Source organism: Scophthalmus maximus, chromosome 6 (genome assembly GCF_022379125.1).
Source record: "Scophthalmus maximus strain ysfricsl-2021 chromosome 6, ASM2237912v1, whole genome shotgun sequence".
Classification (NCBI taxonomy): Eukaryota; Metazoa; Chordata; class Actinopteri; order Pleuronectiformes; family Scophthalmidae; genus Scophthalmus; species Scophthalmus maximus.
Genome location: NC_061520.1, coordinates 21,466,030 through 21,488,746, shown reverse-complemented (window position 1 = coordinate 21,488,746; position 22,717 = coordinate 21,466,030). Strand labels below are relative to the sequence as shown.

Here is a 22,717-nt window from a genome sequence, read left to right as displayed (position 1 = left end):
TTGAATAGCGTACAATTGAACTGATTTTTTTTTTAGGAAAGCATTTAAAAATGTGGCAAAAAGGACGTTTTTCTGCGGGCCCCTTTGCAACAGTGGGAGTCTGGCTTTCGCTACATCCACTTCTCCTCCAAACTCCGAAAATGACAGGGCTGATCACCATCTCCATAAGGTAACATATTAACTTTGCATAAGTAAGTCATACAACCCCCACTTCAAAATCACTGAACTACCCCTTTAAGTTACCTTTGCTATCCCCTGTGTTTTTATCTTGAGTTTAGATTTTCTTGTTTTATACTGAAGTCCCTTTCCTCATGTTGTTTCACTTCCTTTTCCTGTGTCTTATTTTGGTTCTCTTTACTTTTCCTGTCGATTGCCCCTTTGATTGTCTGCACCTGTTCCTGATGTGTCTGCACCTGTTTTCAATTAACCCCGCCCACTTCATGTATATAGTCTCTGGGACTCCTTTTGTCTTTGGAATCATAATGGACGAACTGACAGTCTGTTACCACACCCTCTAATGATAATAATATATTTAATTTTTAAAGCGCTTTTCATGGACCCAAAGCGCTGGTACAAAACAACAAAAAAAAAGTGGAACGGGGGGAGCTATGGATATGCAGAGGAAAAGAGGTGTGTTTTTAGGCGTGACTGAAAGGTGGTGACGGATCTCTTGGGGGAGGGAGTTCCACAGCCTGGGAGCAGCCCTGGAGAAAGCTCTGTCTCCCAAGCTGCAGAGTTTGGTTTTGGGGGTGGAGAGGAGACCGGCAGAGGTGGATCTGAGGGACCGTGTGGGTTGGTAGGGGGAGAGGAGATCAGTGAGGTATTGGGGAGCAAGATGGTGGAGGGCTTTGAAGGTGAGGACCAGGACCTTGAAGCTAATTCGGTGGGAGACAGGGAGCCAGTGTAGTTGTTTTAGGACTGGGGTGATGTGCTGCCAGGATTTGGTGTGGGTGATGAAACGGGCGGCTGCGTTCTGGACCAGTTGGAGTTTTTTGATGGAGCTGGGGCTGATGCCAAGGAGGAGAGAGTTGCAATAATCTAAACGTGAGGAGATGAAGGCGTGAATGAGTCGTTCTGCGGCGGGGGGTGTGAGTGAGGGTCTGATCTTGGCGATGTTAAAGAGGTGAAAGAAGGAGGTTTTGACTATGTGGCGGATATGGGGTTTGAGGGAGAGGGTGGAGTCGAAGATTACGCCAAGGTTGCGGGCCTGGGGAGATGGGGAGACAGTGGTGCCGTCGATGGTGAGTGTGGGGTTGTTGATTTTGCTCAGTGTGGATTTGTGTTGCATCCAGGTCTTAATTGCTGACAGGCAGGAGTCGATGTGGGAGAGGGGGGGGGGGGGGTTGTGGGGGGATTTGGTGCTGAGGTAGATCTGGGTGTCATCGACATAGCAGTGGAAGTCCAAGTTGAAGTGGCGGAGTATCTGACCGAGGGGGAGGATGTAGGTGACGAAGAGAAGGGGGCAGAGTACGGAGCCTTGGGGAACGCCTTGTGTGACTGTGGATGTAGCAGAGGTGTGATTATGGAGAGTGATGAAATGTGATCTGTTAGTGAGGTATGACTGGAGCCAGCTGAGTGCAGTACCTTCGATGACGTCTCTGAGTCTAGTGAGCAGGATGTCATGGCTCATGGTATCGAAGGCTGCACTCAGGTCGAGAAGGATGAGGATGTTGAGGGAACCGGAATCAGCAGAGGTGAGGAGGTCATTGAGGACTTTTAGTAGGGCAGTTTCTGTGCTGTGGAGGGGGCGAAAACCAGATTGAAGGGGTTCAAAAAGTTTATTGGCGTGGAGATGGGATTGTAGTTGAGTGGCAACTATGCGTTCCAGAGTTTTAGAAAGGAAGGGGAGGTTGGAGATTGGGCGATAGTTATGGTTTGTTATGTCACCTCAGTTCTGGTTAGTTTTGTCTCCTCTGTATTTCTTTTTACTCCCCGTGAGATCTCTTGCTTGTTTTGCGTTCCTGTTTTGACTTTTGGGTTGGTTCAGTTTTTGTTCCTAGTGGACACCCTTAGTTGGATTTTGTTGTTGCTGTGCTTCAAAGACTGTAAGTCACTTTTTGTTCACCTTATTAAATCAGCTTGTCTCACCGCACTCTGCATTTGGGTCCTATTTCTGCATACCGTGACAATTATACTGTATACTGCCATCTGTTGTGTCCATGGCAATTTACTGTACTGTAACAATATAGCCTGTATAGTATCTCCTATACTCCATATAATCATAGAACAGAGAGGTGGGCAACAACTTGTCTACATGTAGTTATTCTCAGTTGTTTTCAGTTAGCCAGCTTTCAGTCTGAGGTAGCGAGGTCCCTCCAAATGCAAAACAGGGCATCTTCCTTGACCATAGTTCCCGTTTCATGAGGGATGGTGGTATGAAGTCACCCGGAAGTATTTGATCAGCAGCAATCATTGTGGCAGCGATATTTAACGTGACGCGCCACGCAAAAAGGTAAACAATTCAATCCAAAGTAGAAGAAGAGTATGAATATGACCCAGAAGAGATGCAGGTCAGCATGTAAGTTACTGTTACATACGAATCGTAATATGTGATGGCTTCCACACGCTGGTAAAACACTCTGAAACATGATGATGGAGCCGCTGCGTCTTTTGTAGTTCATCTTCGGAAATTTGTAGTTTCGCCACGGCAGACGCATGTCAATAACATCCGCCGTCGCGTGATGACGTAGTATAGTGAAAGTCGAGTCGGATTCTCTGAGCTGCGCTGTCGGCTTTCCCTATGTCCTATCAGTCCTCCTTTTCACCTTTCTTTGACCTCATGACGTTTTCCTCTGAGGAATAGTAGATAGGAAGGTCAATTCTACCGCACCACGAATGTCACTGTGTGATTATTGGCACCATTATTCAAGGGGATATATTTATAGTATCATAGCTGCTACTACAACTTACAAACTAAGAGTCCACAATCAATCCCTATCACAGTTTGGGATGAATTATTAAGAAGAGGTGAAAGCGAAAGTCGGCAGCAGCATATCTGTGATTTGCACCAGCTCCGCCTCAGGTAAAATGGACAAATTGGTCCCTGGATCCTTTGGTGGCTCTGCCCGCCGCCTTCTCACCAACTCATCTGTCCTCCGAAAAATTCAATCAAATCAGTCAGCGAGCTGCATTTTTAACCTCTGCTGTGGCGCATCATGAAGGAGAAATGCTATGCTAAGCAGAAACACAGGCGCTTTTGAACAAGCCCTGGGAGGATCGCCTGCCTTGCCGGAGGAAACGGCAACTCGAGCTCTGAGACTAACGGCAGATAAACAGAGCGGAGCGAGGGGGAGAGGGAAGCAGAGCTGGGCAGCAGATGAAGAGATCGTGATCTCGAGACGGATGTTTTCCTAAACGAATTCAGCCCCGGGAAACGTGTTGAAATCGCTCGCAGCCTGGGGAGAAAAAGAATGCAAACACCGAAGTCCTAAAAGTACAGAAATATTTCACACCGTTTTCACTTTCCCAACCGGGTACGGATTTGGCTGGCGTGTCCCCGTTTTTCTCCTTCCCGTCCTGCATCACAATGAGTCACACTAAATGGGGGCCGGGGAGTGTGGCACACCGAGGGCTCCTGCTCCTGCCTCGTCATTGTCCTCCTCCTCCTCCTCCTCCTCCTCCTCCTCCTCAGCAGCGGCATCGCTTGGCTCCTGTTCAGCTGACTGTCAGTCGTCCTGACAGCCTGACCTCCCGGAGGCTCACCAGCCAAATGCCACATCACACCGGGGCTCAGCTTTGCCCGGGTCTGGCCCTCAATCATTTTCACGCCCACATCCACTTCTGACGCCACCCTCCCTCCCTCCCTCCCTCCACTTGACACTACCTGAAAATGAGAACCATTTGTTTGTTTCTCTCTATTTATAGCTCTTTGTTTCTGCAGTGTAGGCTGGGAAGACTCGCTCGGCGCTGTGGTTTGATTGCATGGAAACACCAATGTTAAACAATATGGAGCCATTAATGGCCGCCCTGGGAGGCGTTAATGGTATACGTGTTACCTGCTAGAACCTAATTTAAATGATGTTTCTCCTTGCTCGCCTCAAAGTGGCCGTGAATCAAAACCCGTTGTTTGATTGCACCTGGGCAGTTAAGAGAACCCAAGCTCTTTTAGGTCAGTCCAGCTCCGGAGGGATTCAAGTTTCCGGCGAAAACGGAGACACGCCGAGCGCCGTCTGTTGCTGGCAGCTCTTTTGTAGACGGTTGTGTTATCCGAAGCTCAGCATACACAGTGTCTCATCCTGCGAGGAGATGACAAGGCCTGATAAACCGCAGTGTTTACGGCACAAGTTAACAGGAGCGATCAATAGCAGCACTTCGGACCCTGAATGCAGAATGGCTGAAGCAAAGAGTGTGGTGATGGAAAAGGAAGGAGGCGAGGAAGAGTCTTAATTAAAAAAAAAAAAAAAAAAGTGTAATCGTAAACTGACAATAAGGAAATAACAGAGGGCTTACAAAGTAATATAAATAAATATGTCATCATCTCCTGTAAGTTTGTGTGGCACTAGATCAGAAGGGGCCACCACCTGAACATGGATGCAGAGCAGAAAAAAGATGAGGGAGACAGAGAGAGGATATTGACACGAGGACAAACACACATACTTAGTCTTCACACCAGCAGGCCCGATAAGTCCAGTGAAAGATTGGACATCAGCAAATAATCAATAAAAGTACCCTGTATACCCTGTGGCACAGAGTGCAGTTTTCTAGCCCTACAGTATAGTGTACATATATATATATATATATATATATATGGTTTAATGAGGGTGAGCATGTGACCATATTGGTCCAGGGTTGCTTAGAAAGTGCCTGTTCACAGACCAAAGCAGAAGTGTTCTCTGGCTCTCTTGAGATATCATATGGGCTCTTGTCTCCACAGACATGAAAGCTCTGCCGAGGAGCAGATCAAACGCCGGGAAGTATTAAATGAGAGGAAGTGGTGGACCACCAGGATGTAGGTCACGGAGGCCGTGTGCTGCGGCCTCTATGCATCACTTTGAAACCTTGAATTATGTCTCACTACACCTTTCCCTAATACAACGGGGCACTGTAGTTTCCTCTTCATGTTTCTCAAACACTGGACTTTTATGTCACATGAGGAATATGCTAAAAACCTTCCCCTGCGCAGGCAACACTCGATTGTAGGATCAGTTTTTTTGGAATCAGATTGTGGATTTCTGAATACAGTTGCCATGGTGGATGAATTTCACTGTTTTATCGATATGTGTAAAAGAAACGATGATTGGAGGTGTTGTCTTAATCCTACTTAGATCTTTATAATATGTTTCCAGAACTTCCAAATCTTAACGTTGTCGTCGAGGACAATGCCAGAAAGGGATATGAACAAAGGCTTGTTGTCATGTTTACTATGATGCAAAAGGAAAATAATGGTGCATTTGCACATTCACTCATTCAGTCCACAGTATTTCATTGTGATACTGCCACAGGTGAGTGACCGAATGTGAGCTGTCCGTGGTGCTGAACTAGCTCTGCAAGCACACAGTATGGGGGTCCTGGGGCCAGTTTCACAAATATGTTCTAGACGTGGTTTCTAGTGTCAGGCCAATCTTCACTTTTTGGTTCTCATATACATCTAATATAGAGTAAACCATTTCTGAAAAACAAAGAAAACCTGACTCCTTAAGGCTGAAAATGTCATCCTATTTACCAAGATAGCCATGTCTCCATGGTAACAACTCGTAGTTTGTCAACGCTGGTTGACGATCAGCCCGACAGAGATCTTGTACAATGCACTGCAATGTTGTCGTCTGACGGTTTGATATGTCGCGCAAGCGAGTGGAAGAGGAAGGACGAGCGTGAGCACAGATGGATGTAAAAAGCTTTTCAGTTGTTGTCCAGATGTTTTTTAGATCAGTTCCCAAGTTTCAAGAAGAGTCTCTCATGCAAAGGAGTGCTATAAGACGCTGGTGCTTCAAAGGGAAGGACACTCAAGGAGGACATTTATGCCAGAGGACCGCGCACACAGCTTTACGAGAGGGCAGCGCTGAGAAAAAGCCGGCAATCATTGGGAGAGGGAAAAAAAACCACGCGAATGTTTACGAGAAATTTAAACACAGTTAGGACCATGTTATGAAACGAGAGGTTCAGTGGGAGGTGAATTAAAGGGGGAGGACACTGTTCCAAAAGGCAATTATTAATTCAGGGCCTCTACTTCAGTCTCTTCGCATCAAATGTTTGCCGCCGCCGCAGTTGCCATGCACTTTGCAGACATGGCAACAGGCCTGGAGCAGCTGAGCCGTCGGAGCACATTCAGCCGCAGCCGCTGGCTATGCAGCGGGCTCATAATCCCCTTGTCTCGCCGCGACTGTGGGCAAATGGATTCTTCAAATCGCGAGTAGGGCTCTGCTGACGTCATCGCACACGGGCGCGCAAACGCTAATGGAGCACGGACGCTTTTCTGCCAGAGTGCGGGTTGAATGTGATCCTGCGTGCCTCTGAATGTGCCGTGTGCTTAGAGATCACTGCGGGTCGTAACTCACTCTGACGAGGGCCTGTGCATAGGTTTTCTTATGTGTGGTGTGTAAAATGAGTGCCTGGTTTGAATATTGCATTGATTTAGCATTAGGCAACTAATATATTCACATTATTTACAAGCAACTCATTTGTTAGCCAATGAAACCCCAAGGCAGGTAAAAATGAGTGAGAGAAGAGAACTTTATCAATCATCTATCAAGAAGACAATAACATTTTTCCACAGAAAAAATATATTAAGAACGTACAATCGTGTGCAGGTCCAGACTTCACTGAATTTGTTAACTCTGGTTTGCTCAGTTAGCTCTCTGCGGAGATGACAAATATTTCAAAATAAAGCAAGCGAGATCATTTTCTAGATTCCTTGTATGTTTAGTTTTCTTGTTAGAAAATGCCTAATAAACATACTGCATATTAGGAAAATTACAGTTAGTGAGCAAACAATTTGTTTTGGAGTTAGTATTCACAAAATCCTGCATCACACTTACAGACTTTTGTTTCTCTCTCGACCCTGATGAACATTTGTCCACGAGAAAAGAATTGCTGCCGGATCGTTCTCTTTAATCCTTGATTGTGTTTGAGTCGTTGCAGCTCAGCTCGAGATGCTCTCCCACCTCCTCTGTCATCTAAGCCCTGACAGGCCAACCTCAAATATTGCTAGCTTTGAATATACCTCATGTGTGAGGCCGCTAAAAACTGCTCTCCCCTCAAAATTCTGCACGCGTGCTCAAAATATATGGCTGAGGGTGGCCGGATCATGGCTGTGACTGTCCTCCGCTGAATCTGCTTCTGCAAAGACTTTTGGACAGAGCTCGTGGGGCACATTCAGCTGTTGTAGTCCATGTCTGATTCATACGACTGTAAACTGCAGAATGAATAAACTCCCCCAGTATCAACTGACACTACAGACGTGCATCTCTTAAAGTTGCGCACTTCGTGTGATGGAATCTGTTTAATTGTCGTCGTTTCATTGCTGTGCTTCTTTGCCGCCTCACAGATCTGAAGTCGTGTGTGATAAGTTGTAACATTCGACAGTACACAGAGAACATTCTCCCATCCCATTGTGGGTTTTTTTATCGGTTCTCGGGTCACTCCGTGCACTGTTCCTTGGAGGAGTCGTTCAGATTTTTACACATTGACTTTAGCTTGCTTGTCATGAGAATAATAGTCAGCAGCATAGTCAGAGCTTTCTCCATAGCGCCGTGTCAGCGCTGGATAATGATCTGGCTGTGCTCACATTATTATCATTCTGCTGAAGGGGGGGGGGAGAAAAACAAAACTCCATCTTGTTTGTATTCATTCAACCAATCGCGATCCTCCCGTCCCACGATGCAGTGACGATGCCCCTCCAAAAAAATACAGAACTTGTTTTTTAGCAGCATATTTACACTGCCACTGTCAATAAAATGTCCACTTCCCTGCATAGAAAACACCACGAACCAAATAAGAACGGTTAGAGACGTGCGTCAACTCTGTGATTTCACGACACAAATCTTCATCAGAAGTTGCCAATTTCAGCCATACTGTAGTAGGTTCCTGGCTCGGGTGTTGTGAAAAAAACACATCAAGCCCGAAGCAGAGGAGAGGGAAGATGCTTGGACATGCGGCCGATAGCAGGCGCTTACCTAGTTTACTAGTGAGTCAGTCAGTGTGAAGGATCACTTTTAACAGGCATGGTATAGGCCCAAGGGGAAATATGCTACATTGTGTCGAGTTACGGGAAATGCGGGATCTACCGTTTTTGGAGTTGGACCCATAAGAACTGTAAAGGCCAAAATATCTTGGCCCCTTTTTTAAAAAACATTCTTATTTTCTGTCTCTTTGTTAGTCCCCTGACTTTATGGAAGGGCACCAACCCCTTTGAGCTCTACACTAAAGCCTCACACATTTAATTATATGGAGACGCTGAGGAAAAAGCTGGCAATGTAAAAGCCCGAGTTGAGAATAGGCCAGTGGTCGTATAAAAGGTCATACATTGGCTCACGAATGTCAAATCGGATGTCGAGCGAGTGTCTCAAATGGGAGGGAAGAAAGACTAGTTTTGTAAATGTGGAATGAGCAGAAAGGGAAGTCAACCTGGAGCGAACCTTCACAGAATAGGAGGTTCCCCCCAATATTTCTTTAACAAATTGAGACCTACCACTACACAACTGTACTGTGCCATGAAAAATGGGATTTTAAAAAAAGCAATCTTTTTTTCTTCTTTTTTGTCAGCGATAATGCCATGTGCCCCCCCAACCCCCCTCCACTGCGCCCCGTGCCCCGTCGCCCTCTCCTGCCTTTGTTCTCATCGCGAGCCCCGGAGCAGATGGCGCTCTGCTGCGCTCGGCCGACGGTGACAGACAGGCGCGCTCCGCCAATGGCCTGCCGGGGAACCAGCTGACTGGTCCGCACAGCGCCAGGTGTTTTTCTCTTCTTTTTTTTTTTCTTCTTTTTTTTAAAAATCATTTTCCTTCTACATCCGTAGGAGGAGGAGCAGGTGGCAGAGCGCAGGGAGGGGAGGGGAAGGGGGGCGGGGGGGGGGTTGCTGGAGGATTTCGTCGCGACAAAAGCGGTCGGTGGCGGGTTGCAGCAGGTTGGACATCTCTCCGCACAGCGCGCCATGCCTTGCTCCGAGGAGAGCCGGGGACCGGTCGGATGCACGGGCGACACGTCGTTGTAGACAGACGCCCAGCTGTGGCACGGGGGAGGGGGATATGATGAGCCCGATCACTTCACACAGCAGCATTGATCTCGTTTGTTGTTGGGCATCGACGCGTATCCGGATGGAAAGGACCTGTGCGCTCGGGAAACGTCGGACCGGAATGCCAACAAGGTGAGAGCCCTCGGGAGAGCAGGGGCATGGATCTCCGCTGCTTTCAGCCTGGCAGTTTCTTTTTGAACATATTCTGTGAGGAAAGCAATGTTATCACGGCATCCAAGCCCCTTGGATTTAACCGTTTTTATGTGCGCAAAAGAATGCGCACTTATTAAATATGTCACCATTCTTCACATAGTTCCCTACTCAAGGGCGACGCAACGAGTTCAGGTGTATTCGAGATGCGGACACACTCAAGGGCATAATCATTTTTTTTTTCTTCAATAATTGCGGTCTGGCTCGAGCTGCACTGCATGCTTCCAATTTGACGTGGAACTATAATTGAATGAGTTACCGTTAGAGGGGCACATTGAAGCCTGGTGTGTTTGTGAGCAATCGAATGGATATGCTCTGTCCAATGCGTCAAAGACGATGTGGCACGGGAAAAAAAAACCCAAACTTTGATCTCGGTTGCGGTACATAGTTGCGGTACATAGTTGCGGTGGCAGCAGGAGATGCGTGCGGCGTGCGCAGCGCAGCGCCGTGCAAACGCGATTTGCATATTAATGTTAAAGTCTGTCGGCAGATGTCTCGATTCCATCGTTCTGGGCAAAGAGAAAAAAAGAAAAGAAAAGAAAACAAGTCTTCCTCGGGGATAAAGACCATGCGCCCTGCGAGGGATGTGCTGGTGAGAATGGGGTTGCGCAGGCGGGGGGTCCATTGTGATTCACGAACGCTGCTTCTGTCGCTGCAGCTGTTGCGCTTTTGTGCTGGACGGAGAACTGCTGACTTGCATCACTCAACTTCAGAGGAAGAGGGCAGAGACCGCTGAGGTTGGGAGCATGGCAAAAGCCTCTCTGTGTTGAGTTCTCAAGGATCTTTGCTCTGCCAGGTCAGTTTCGGCCCACTGGACCCTGCGTATGGAACTCTTTCACAAACACAAAGTGTCATCTTTTTCTCATGGGTGGACCTCTGGGTCAAATCAAAGTGCCGGTTCCACGACCCTTTAATGACACAAATGTGAAAAGTACAGCCAAGTCAGGTAAACACAAGCTGCTCCAGTATGTGTTCTTGCTTTCTACAACTCGTGGACGGGTTTGCTAGGAGACAGCAGAGCTTGTGGGAGGGGGCAAATGGCTTCACCCCACCCCCAAATACACCAACAACATGTAGGTCCCCCGGGGGCCTAAAGCAGGGTGAAGAGGGGGGAGTTGGGTTATTGAGCTCAAGATCTATAAGAAGGACTATGGCATAATTAACCCCCGCCCCCATGTGGGCAACAGTCAGACGCAGACACAGTAACAGTTCAACTCACCCTGACCTGAAGCCAGAGCGGCTTTCGGCGAAAAAAAACAACATCTCCCATTGATCCGGGAAACCTCGTGATCAGACCTCAGCCCAAACTGCACGGTAAAAAAAACGTGGTCGTCTCAGAGTTCAGCTGCGATAAAAAGGGACTTTTGTAAGCTCTGTAAAGCAACACTTAATACGGAGTGTGACTAATTCATTAATTTAGACACGGTCGACGTAAAACACCCCACATATGTCTGAGACAGACGTTTCTCTAAGGCAGACGTCAGCGTTTAGTGTATTGCTTTTGGTTGTGCCTTCGTACGGCTCTTGGGACCAGGTGTGTGTGTGCGTGTGTGCGTGTGTGCGATGTGTGGGGGTAGCTAGACATCTGCCACAAGATTAATATAAAATAGAAGTATTAGAGCATTGCATTTAGGATTTTGGTAGATCAGCAGGTCAGGTTACTCAGTTATGCCGCAGGTATAGTTAGTTTGCAGGGCAGATTGTTCTCACCCAATTAAGATATGGAGGAGATGTGGCACAAAAAAGCAGGCGGCTGTGGCGCAGGTGGTCAAAAAGGCCAATTCTGCTGTCGGTAGACTAATTGTTTTTTGGTTTGATCCTTTCAAACCCTAGTGTATTTGTTAGAGGCTCCACTAAATGATTATATTGTTGGTACACAAAGCTGTAATCTTAATAATCGCCTTCTTCCCCTTGACTGTAAAGTTAATATTGCACTTAAAGTGCTAATTTGGACCACCAAAGAGTGGTCCAAATTAGAGCAGCAGCAGCAGCAGCAACACACACGTCCTGACTTTCAAGTACCTGGTACAAAACACTGGATCCTACATTTCCCATGATGCAACTTCATAGCCAACACCCGAGTTCCAGGCCTGGTTTACACATATCTACCAAGATGAGTGTAAACGATGTAAACGAACATTCAACAACACTGACAATTCTGACAATAACAATTATGTATGCAGCTAATAATTATTTCCCATGATCTAATGCTCTGCCTACGATATTCTTGACTAATTGCCAGAAAATGTTTGTTTAAAAAAAAAGATACAATTAAAGGTGATCTTGTCAAACAAATTTTGTCCAACCGAGAGTTAATCACCCAAAGATATTCAGTTTACAAAAATAAAGAACAGAAAAGATCTCCAGCGAAGTTTCACTTAACACTCCGATAATCAACTCCTCAATTAATCGATGAATCATTTCAGTTTTATTGTAATCAAGTTACATTATGTGGCTTTGTCGCGTTAGCGGCCCATTGTTTACCTTTGACAGTGGTGCAAACCCCTTGGGTTTATACCTAGACTGCAGGTTTTCTATTCTTATCACAAGATGTTACGAGCAGCAGCTCCACCAAGAATTTAGTGTGTCCGCCACAAATCTATAATCAGTCAGCTCGTGGAGGAGCTGAGGATTTACAAATAAGTGTCCGTTGAGAGGTCGAACCGGCCGGAGAGCAATCAGGCTGCTGATGACAAAGTGGCCCAGCGGTCTCCAAACGGCCATATATATATATATATATATATATATATATATATATACACTATATATATATATATATATATATACACACAATATATTTCTCTACTTATCCTGGTGTTCAGAAGGGTGCGGAGCAGGAGAGAATGATGTGTTTTCACTTTGTGTGTTATTTTTCCTCTCATTTAGCTTTCTTGTCACAGCGCCGTTCCTTTCTGGAACATTAATAATACATTCCTCCATGTTTCCTTGTCGCTCAAGTTCTGTCATCTAATTCAGGAGTTGTTTTCGTCACCTCACTTCTGCTCCGTCTGTGACGAGGTGGGCTCACGGGTTCCCCCGGGGATGTTTTTATCTCACCTGCTCCACCTGTAATTTGTTTTCCCTCATTTCTCTCTTTCCTCCTTTTTAATTTTTTTTTTAAATTTTATTTTAAATGTGTGTAGATGAATGAACTAAAAGCTCAAGGGCAAACCTGGGCCAGCAGCGCCGTATGTGCATCTCCTGAGAGAGCCCTAATGCAGGATTCTTGTTATCCATCTTAAATCACATTTTCATTTTCTCATGTCACTCTCAATCCTGCACATTTAAGGAGGAAGTTCCTTGGCGATGACCTTGAGTGTACTCAGACTTTATCTAGTTTTTGGAGATATATATGAGGTATTTTTTCTTTTTTTCAAATCCTTCATCACACACACACACACACACACACACACACATCAGCTACGATTATTCAGTGGACTCACAGGATTAGCAAAGGAATCTTTGATACGTAGAAGAAAATATGTCTACCTTTATCAGTAGTCCTCGCAGACGCGTTCTACAGATCATGAGAAGGAAATATGTTCGATCCTCTTCCTCTTGTAAATGATCGTGGGAAACCTGCACGAGTGAGGTTAGCGTCATTATCGGCCCAATATCCTATCACTGGGTTCAAATGGGGCTCAACTGCCGTAGTGTCTGTCACTTAATGAGCAAAACTATTCTCACCGCACCGCCTACTGCACAGAGGTGTTTTGTCACATCTCTGAACTGTGACGTATGTACAGTACATGGCATTTTATTAGGGCGCCAGTTAATACGTTATATTTCAGTGTCACTCTATAAGTGACGTTCCTCAAATGGGAACGACAGCGATCTAATTCCATGGCATGGGGAGGAAACTGAGCGTTGTCACGGCTGCCGAGTGCGGTGAGAGTGGAGGTGGCAGCTTCTTTTTTTTCTACGCTCATATTAACCGTACACATTCATGATGGAAGGAAGACTCATTAATTAAAGGATCCACTGTTGTTACTGATAATGATCTACTTGCTTTTCAGAGTAAAACAATTATGTTCAGTGGCCTGTTGTTGCCCCCTTGAGGGGATCAGACCCCAACGATGGAAACGACCCTGGCAGATGATAGGCCAACGGAAAATCATTTTGTGGCTCTAAGCAGTGTTTGTTTTTTGCAGTATTCTCTTTAATCTTTAGTTTCCTTTAGTCAGTTACTGGACAGTTTTACTTTTAAATATCGTTCTAATAACTCAAACCATGTATTCCATTTGCTTTGCCCGCCCACATGAAGTCATCAGTTTGCAACAAAGACGTAATCAGCGTCAAATAAAGAACCGATGTTGTGAACGTCTCTTTTACACAAGCTGCTGACACACTGTGTGTGTGTGTGTGTGTGTGTGTGTGTGTGTGTGTGTGTGTCGAGGGGGTTGTGATTGGCAGCGACATTGAGCGTCACATCAATATTTTGGGTGTTTCCGACCCAGTGTGCACCTTTAACCTCATGGTCCGATAAGTTGACCTGATGATCCTATTAGCAACCCGTTTCACTATAAATGTGGACATCAGAAACTTGTCCGGTCCACTGGATCTGCGATGCAGCAGGTGCACACGAGTGCCACACCAAGGGTTAGAGAATGATTAAAGAAAATGAACGACCTAATGCCATTTTAATCATTGTGGAAATATAATAGAAGGCTACAGAAGTAAATATTCTTAGTAGTCTTCGGTACATCACATGCCTTCATGGCGAGCAGCTGTTCTGCACAGTTGACTGTTATACCGCCAGTGAAAATTAAAACTCACTTTCAGTAATTTTGTTCGAATGTACTGGTTTACAACAGGATGACCGTAATGCATTTCTTCATTTGCATGAATGATCGAAGGGCCCCGCCAAGAACCGAAAATTAGCGACAACAACCTAACATTTGCATCACTAAGTTTTTGCTCCATTAACTTTGTACTGTTAATAAGCATCAATGCACCGCCCACACTGTGTATGGATATGATTATTAGGCTGCTTTTGGTAGAGGATGGCATGGCTAGGCATGTGGGAATGAGAAAGATTAAGTGGCTGAAATGCTGGTGGTGTAATTAAGAAATAAATGTTAACCCTCGTCCGACAGAGATGAGTGATCCATATTTGTTTGGGGGATAAACCACTAACTCGCTTGTGAGTTCTGTGTCTTTGGTTAGACTCCGTCCAAGCAAGCAAAACGTGGCCAACTTACATCCTGCTGCAGGTATTGATAAAAGCTGTCTGAGATGTCAAAGGTTACGTTTGAAGTTGTTGGTTTTTTATTTCAAGTATCCCGTTCACAGGTTGAGAGGTGGCTGTGTTTAAAGCCTGTGAGGTTTTTTTCTGCTTCCTGCCTTCCTGCCTTTGGTGTTGTTGAGTGTTCTTCCACCTGCGGTGTGTTTTTTACGCTTTCCTGTGGCTTTAGGATCACAATAGACCTGTGAAGCCTCTGTCAAGTGTCCCAGTGGCCTTTTGTTGTCATTTTAAAAACCAACCAACAGGATGTTGACACAGATTTTGCTTCAGTCGTTTAAGTGCTCATACTTACATCAGAACAACATGTAGAAATGTCCTGCTGTCCCACTTTTTTACCGTGACAAATGTGTCAGATTTTGTGTGGCCAGTATTAAATGGGATCAGAAACATCTTAATCCTTCATTGCACAAAGGGCAGCACAGACAAAGCTGTCAGCATTTACTGAATGGAGCGAATCTAAGATTAACCCCGTTCGTGGTAAATAGAGGAGGAATGATATATCACTAAACCTTCCTTGTCATCTTGATGCAGAGTAAAACCTCAAAGCCGTATTGTAGCATGAAATATGTAGTTGATATGCTCCAGTGACTATACACATGTGAAGGTCAAACATGTTTTCATGTTTTCCTTTTTGCTCTTGCCTCTCTAAAACTAATATTACATTTTAAAAATACAAGATTGTGATCTGAGGCTGACAATGTAAAGCTGAGTCAAATGTGAAGAATTACATTTTATGACTAATTCCAATGAAATCTTGAATTTTTTTTTTGAATTTTTAGGCAACTGTTTAAATTGTTCTTATCATTTTGTTTAGATTTTTGCTAGAAACTATTTGATCACTTTTCTATATTTATGTCGATACATTAATGAAATCATTTTAATATGAATTAATACTGTACCGAATATTTGGTTGTTGACAAAGTTACAAACAAGTGCTCAAGCAATTATTTTTGTAATGAGATTAACAATGCATTAACACTCCTCCAGGTCTATGCTGTGTATGTTGCTTTTAATTAAAGTGCTAAGTGACCTGTTTCTCTCCTCCGGCTTGGAATCTAGTACATTACCCCCCCCCCCCCCCCCCCCCCCCCCCCAAGCTAATCTACACTTCAGTATCTCCATCCACTAATCCCGAATGGTGCAGCACTCATCACAATATACAGGGCTCTAGCTCAAAGACAAGATACTGTTCTATCCCTATTTTCACCCATGCTCCGCCCTGTCCCATGAGAAATCCCCAGTATAGGCGGAGCAGAAATGTGTTCCTGTCTCCCTGGTGCTGTTGCCAGGCAGTTTGCATTCAGATGAATTAGTCAGCGCTCTTGTTTTGAAAGCCTCTTAAGTGCTATCTTCTTAAGCTATAGTGTCGACCATAAAGCTTTGTGGTGGAGAGGTCTGTGGCACTGTGGCACTGCCGTATGGCACTGGGCTGGGAAGGATGCCTCCTTTGGTAAATAGACCTAATTGAGTAATGGTATCTGTTGAGTGTCGCTGTAAGATAATGCAAGTGCATGGGCTAGTGAAAGAAGTGTTGAGGAATAAAACTGTTGCATGGTTACATCATGTCTATATACTGTATTTGCATGTGAAAAGAATTACTGAGAGGGGCACATCTGATACATCAGAGCAAGCAAAAGGAATAGGAATGTGAAAGTCACGGATCATGTTGGGATTTTAACGTCTAAGGGCAGTTTGTTTGCTCTGATCAGAATTAGTTGATGAGTTTGTAAAGGAACATATCCCCTTAGTTCAGTTGCTTTTCAAACAGACAAAACTACACTTCACAAGCTGCTACAGTTCACATGCACGGCTGCTTCCCAGAAGACAAAGCACCCTGGGCTACAGTAGTCTTTTGGCTCAGAATTACAGAGTACACCTGCTTCCTCGGTTAGATCGAGGTCGGATCACCTTCCCACCGCAAACAAATCACTGGAGTCTCTCTGGGGACCAGACCAAGACCAACTCCTCTAAAGTCTCGGTGCGGTTGTTTTGATCCACACCAGGGTGAGAGTCTGATTTAACCAGATCAGGTTCAAGAGCGGGTGTGAAAACAACCAAAGAGTCTACACCCATGCTAGAAAACTATGTGAGGCTGTACTAAGGCACAGCAAATGCTTATGTTTACCATGTTCACCATCTTAGTTAAGATTGTCAATATGCCAATATTTTTTGCTCAATTTCACCAAACATTGTTCAGCTGAAGCTGATGAGAATGTATTTAATTTTGCATGTATTCTACCATCAGAAAGTCAGGAGACACTGAAGTTATTACTATTCATCCTAAGGGGAACATGAATGTCTTTATCAGATTTCATTTTCATGGCAGTCCATTAGATAGTTGTTCAGAGACTTCTTTTAAAACCACAAACGTCAACCTTTTGATGGTGCTAGAGGAAAAGAGAGTGGGTTTCATCTTCTGTTGGTAATGTTTGTGAAATATTGCCATATGGGTTAACAGATGCCCACTGCACCTCTCAGAAGCTTTATTTGCTAGACTAAGCACACATCCGTTCTAGATCAGGGTCTCTTGTCCTCTCACAACCCTCTCCTGAAATCCCCTGCTCCCCAAGTTTTGACAATCTTCCCTCTGTATCCAATCATCTTGGAAAAAAGCCTTCTGAAAACTTTTTTTTTTTCATGTCTGCCCTAAATTCAGAATGCCAAAGACATTGCATTAAAATTTAAGACATGCATCTTTTTTTGCTTTCTTTGAGGATTGGCACATGCTAATATCTCATAGTGTTTAATGATGTTCAGAGTAGCTAATGATCAAGTCCTTATGGGCATGCTGGATAGATGAAAGCCCTCAATGGAATTTGATGTGTTTCCAAGTAGTTCAGAGCGGTGTTTTGTGAATGCACTGTAATGAGCTGAAGTTGCATTTTCTCAAAACTGTTGATGCTGCACATAACGGGCAGTCTCACAAGGATAATGGGGAGGCAGTTGTTGTTCATTGCCAGTCTGTTGTCCTAAGTAATTTCTACATTTACTAGAAACATGAAAGATTTTGTGATAATTCAGTAATTGTTACATTAAACAAGACTAAGTATACAGCTATGCTAGGCTCTGTGAGGCTGTGCTCAGGCACAATTACAATGTACATCCACAAATAGGTAATCAACATCATCATATTGCAGTTATTAATCAGCAATAAAATTACAATTGAGGCTGATGGGAATTTCCACAATTTTATAGGTATTTGGTCATAAATCAAAGTATTGGCCACACTTTTGACCCGATGGTGGTGCCAAATTTCATGGTAATCCAGACAGTAATTGTTGAAATATTTAACTGAACACTACAATCCCATGTTGGCACTAGAGGAAAAGAATTATCAATTTCCTTAGAATTCATCCAAAGGGGACCCTAAATGTTTGGAGAAATTTCATGACAATCCACCTCTTTGACTGATTTTGCCATCCCTGGTGCCACTTATTGCTGAAACATAATTATGAACTATACGCTATATGCTCTTTTCATTATAATGTGAAGGAGGACACTGTTTTCTATATAAAGACATTTATGCTTTGTCTTTCTTTTGCAGATAATCCCGCAGCTCCAAGATCTTGATGAAAAATTCTACTGTTGGCTTCAACTCATGACCATTTTACTGGATTGAAAGACCTAATCAGAGTCAAGTCTGGTTGGTGACTATAACATACCCTTTCCCAAAGACGTCTGACCCTCCACGTGTCCCTCCCCATCATGGCTAGATGGAAGTTAAAGTTCTTTCTTCCAGGCCAGGTACTTGCTGGCCTGATCCTGGTATCTATAGGACTATCCTTTGTCCAAAGCAATGAGTGTCCCCAGCTATGTGTGTGCGAAATCCGCCCATGGTTTACTCCCCAGTCCACCTACAGAGAGGCCATCACTGTAGACTGCAATGACCTACGTTTAACACGTATCCCGGGAAACCTCTCCAGCGACACTCAGGTTCTCCTCCTACAGAGCAACTACATTGCCAGGACAAGTGAGGAGCTAGAGCAGCTCTTCAACCTGACTGAGCTGGACTTGTCCCAGAACAACTTCAGTTGCATTCGGGATGTTGGCCTTACCAATATGTCCCAGCTCACCACACTTCATCTGGAGGAGAACCAGATAAAAGAAATGCCTGATTACTGTTTGCAGGATCTCAGCAACCTGCAGGAGCTCTACATCAACCACAATCAGATCAACGCCATCTCTGCCAATGCCTTTTCTGGGCTCCACAACCTGCTCAGGCTTCACCTCAACTCCAACAAGATCAAATCCATTAACAGCCAGTGGTTTGAATCTACGCCCAATCTAGAGATCCTCATGATTGGGGAGAACCCCATTGTTGGGATAATGGACTTCAATTTCAAGCCCTTGGTTAACCTGAGAAGCCTGGTTTTGGCTGGAATGGATTTGATGGACATCCCCGGAAATGCCTTTGTGGGACTTGACAATCTTGAGAGCCTTTCTTTCTATGACAATAAATTGGTCAGAGTTCCACAGAGAGCTCTTCAGAAGTTACCTAACCTTAAGTTCTTGGATTTGAATAAAAACCCAGTGCACAAGATTCAGGAAGGAGATTTCAAGAACATGCTGAGGCTGAAAGAGCTGGGCATAAACAACATGGGAGAATTGGTTTCTATCGATCGTTATGCTATGGACAACCTGCCCGAGCTCACTAAGCTGGAGGCTACAAATAACCCCAAATTCTCTTACATTAACTATCAGTCCTTTCGTGATGTCCCAGCCTTGGAGAGTCTAATGCTAAACAACAATGCCCTGAACGCTCTCTATCAGTCCACGGTGGACTCCCTCCCTAACCTACGTGAGATTAGCATCCATAGCAACCCTCTTCGCTGTGACTGCGTCATCCAGTGGATGAGCTCCAACAAGACCACTGTCCGCTTTATGGAACCTCTGTCCATGCTCTGTGCCACGCCAACAGAGGTCAGGGGTATGCGTGTGAGGGAGGTGCTACAGAAGAACCTTGCAAACCAGTGCTTGCCCATGATTTCGCATGACACCTTCCCCAGCCACCTCAATTTGGACATTGGAATGACTGTGGACTTGGACTGCAGAGCCATGTCCCAGCCTGAGCCTGAAATCTACTGGGTGACGCCCATGGGGAACAAGGTAATGATGGACACCCTGTCTGACAAGTACAGCCTCAGCAATGAAGGGACATTGAGAATATCTCATATCCTAGTAGAAGACTCAGGCACATACACCTGTGTGGCTCAAAACTCAGAGGGAGCCGACACAAGAGTCACAGCTATACGTGTAAATGGCACTCTTTTAGACAGCACTCATCTTATGAAGATCTACGTCAAACAGACAGAATCTCACTCAATCCTGGTCTCCTGGAAAATAAACTCAAATGTAATGACCTCTAACCTCAAGTGGTCCTCCGCCACCATGAAAATAGACAACCCACACATTACTTACACTGCAAGAGTACCTGTGGACGTCCACGAGTACAACCTCACGCATTTACAACCAGCAACTGAGTACGAGGTGTGCCTCACGGTCTCCAACATTCACCAACAAATGCAGAAGTCGTGCGTGAATGTAACGACAAAGCAAGCAGCCTTTGCTGTGGAAATATCTGACCAAGGGACCAACACTGCTCTTGCAGCAGTCATGGGAACAATGTTTGCGATTGTCAGTCTGGCCTCTCTGGGTGTGTATATTGCTAAGAGGTGGAAAAGGAAAAACTATCACCATTCCCTGAAAAAATACATGCAGAAAACCTCGTCAATACCACTGAACGAGTTATACCCTCCACTTATCAACTTGTGGGAGGCAGACAGTGAGAAGGAAAAGGAGGGCTCCTCTGAGACCAAACCTAGCCAGGTGGACACGACACGCAGCTATTACATGTGGTGATACCTACTAACCATCCAGTCAGAGACACAGAGACATTTTTCTTTCAGGAGCACAAACACATATATACACATTTGCTAATTTGTAACTAAGTGGATTGACTGAATTTTTTCTTCTTTCTCGTTTCCGCTGTGTTTTCTCTGGTTCTATCAGACTTTCTCTCGGAAGCGAAAATTGAGCCAACATTTTCAGATTTTTTAGTTTAGCACATTGTCTTTTTACCTTTCGCTCATACTTTGACACACAATGTGGCAGCTTGCTTTAGCTTCCTGGACTTTGTAGTCACTGTGCTTTATTTTTAGTACTTGTTTTGATGAACACAGCATGAGCATTGTCACAGATTCAGTTTGCCTGAGCAGAGGAAAAGCTGGAAACTGACTCGTTTTTAACATGTTTTCCTCTGGCAGAACTGTTAGAGACTGCAATCTTTCTTTCTCTTGTAACACAGTTTCACTGTTAACTGTTGTGCACTGAAATATATACACAAATTTGTCTATCGACTGAAATATAAGCTGACAAAGTACGTTTAGACTTGATATACCGTCTATTGAGTAATGTTAGCGATTCTTCTGTAATGTTGTATCAGCTATGATTTCATTTTTGTACATTAAATGACAGTACGTTTGATTTAGACTTTAAGTTTGCAGAGCAACTACTGTAAACCAGCAATAGAAATATGAATGTTATAAACTAGGTAGATGTAAGGCTTTTTAAATTTCTTAAATATTTCTTCTCTTATTTTGCTAGAATACGTCTACAATCACTGGTTTTGCTGTGGTTTCCACACACAAACATGTTGTTTATTGAGAAGCAAGTTCAATAAAATCTTCTTTCCTCATATTTTTTAACCATGATTTCAACACCAAGTGTCATTTTTTACATGTAGTTAATTATGTTATACTGTATATCTAATACAAGTGCCTGAGAGACACAGAAATTCAAAACTAAGACAGTAGAAACAGTGCCTGCATTTTTGTTCAGGGTCAGTGTTATTATACCAAGCATATGTCTGCATCTCCAATGCTTTAGAAAAGAAGAAGCGGAGACTGTAATGCATCTGAGACAAGATCGAAGGAGATGGTGATTATAGATAATGGACTGTTACAGCAAGTACAGACTGCATCATCATTCAGCAAAAGGCAACCCTGCTATAATCATTCAAATGTTTCATATTCTCAGCATTTTCTACTGTGTGTGGTATTGAAATTATTCATCAATGTGTCTGGTTGGATTTTAATTTGAAACAACAGAGGTAGCTTTTCTTCATCTCTGTCAGTACAATGACATGAAACATCCATCTGTTTCCTCCGCAAAAACTAGTGAGACAGTAATGTGTCGAGTTACCATCGGTGTCTCTGCAAGGTCCGTAACTCCGCCACAATGCAAATTCAAATCTCAGTGGCTCGCCGTCTCCAGAAGTGGATTTCCACTGGGAGCCCAGAAGCTCTGTTTGTTTCGGAAGTTGACTGACAGCTTTGAGGTTTGTGGCGCAATCAAACGATCTCTCTTTAGTCTCCCCTGACAACACACCCGTTCTCCTGCATGGTCTCTCTCTGCCCCTCCTCTCCACAATTATTGTTGGGATGGAGACAAATATTCTTCAGTGCAAAGGAAAAAATTGGACATTTCATCAACCAATTGAAACATTGTCTCTGTGTGTAGGAGCTTTTTAAAAGCATTGTAAAATAATAGCTCAAGTATATGTATAGACAATATATTTGGGCGGAGAAGAAATATTACCTTAAAGACTAATTTAGATTTTAAAGGGGAAACATTGTAATTTTTAAATTATTATACTACATTACACTATAATGTAGTTATGAAATGATATAAGCTGATTGTGGGCAATTGTTAATATATTTGTCTACCACCTATAACTACTATATAGTTAAAATATCCACAATTGGTGTACATGAATAACATATTACAACACATTTGTAATCATATTTGAAAAGAATGTGAAATGTGCTATATATTGATAAACTAAAGGTATTTATTATTATTTACTCATGAAAAGTGTACGTCTGTAAATGTTTATAAATGCTTTATAATATGTTTAACTTAATGTTGCTTTATAACTGCAGTTTATAGTATAATTTGTTTTATTAGTCATTCAATTTGCCATTTACTCACTACCAAGTATGTCGTACTTGACAAATATACTAATAAACATTTAAAAAAGCCATAATATCTGCTTAAAGACACATGATAGTTTGTTAATAATCAATATATGCTCA

At 43.9% G+C, this 22,717-nt stretch overlaps 1 protein-coding gene across 2 annotated transcripts; it reads left to right on the top strand.

Annotated features, from left to right (window-relative positions):
- Window positions 1-9,024: 9,024 nt before the first annotated feature.
- Window positions 9,025-21,334, top strand: lrrn1 (leucine rich repeat neuronal 1). Of its 2 annotated transcripts, none has more exons than XM_035632766.1 (2): window positions 9,025-9,301; window positions 18,169-21,334. In XM_035632766.1, the coding sequence occupies exon 2, from the start codon at window positions 18,330-18,332 to the stop codon at window positions 20,481-20,483; it is 2,154 nt and encodes a 717-aa protein (XP_035488659.1). In that variant the 5' UTR covers window positions 9,025-9,301; window positions 18,169-18,329; the 3' UTR covers window positions 20,484-21,334. The 2 variants fall into 2 exon arrangements, with proteins under 2 accessions (XP_035488659.1, XP_035488660.1); XM_035632767.2 differs by lacking the exon at window positions 9,025-9,301 and adding an exon at window positions 10,055-10,175.
- The last annotated feature ends 1,383 nt before the right edge of the window (window positions 21,335-22,717 follow it).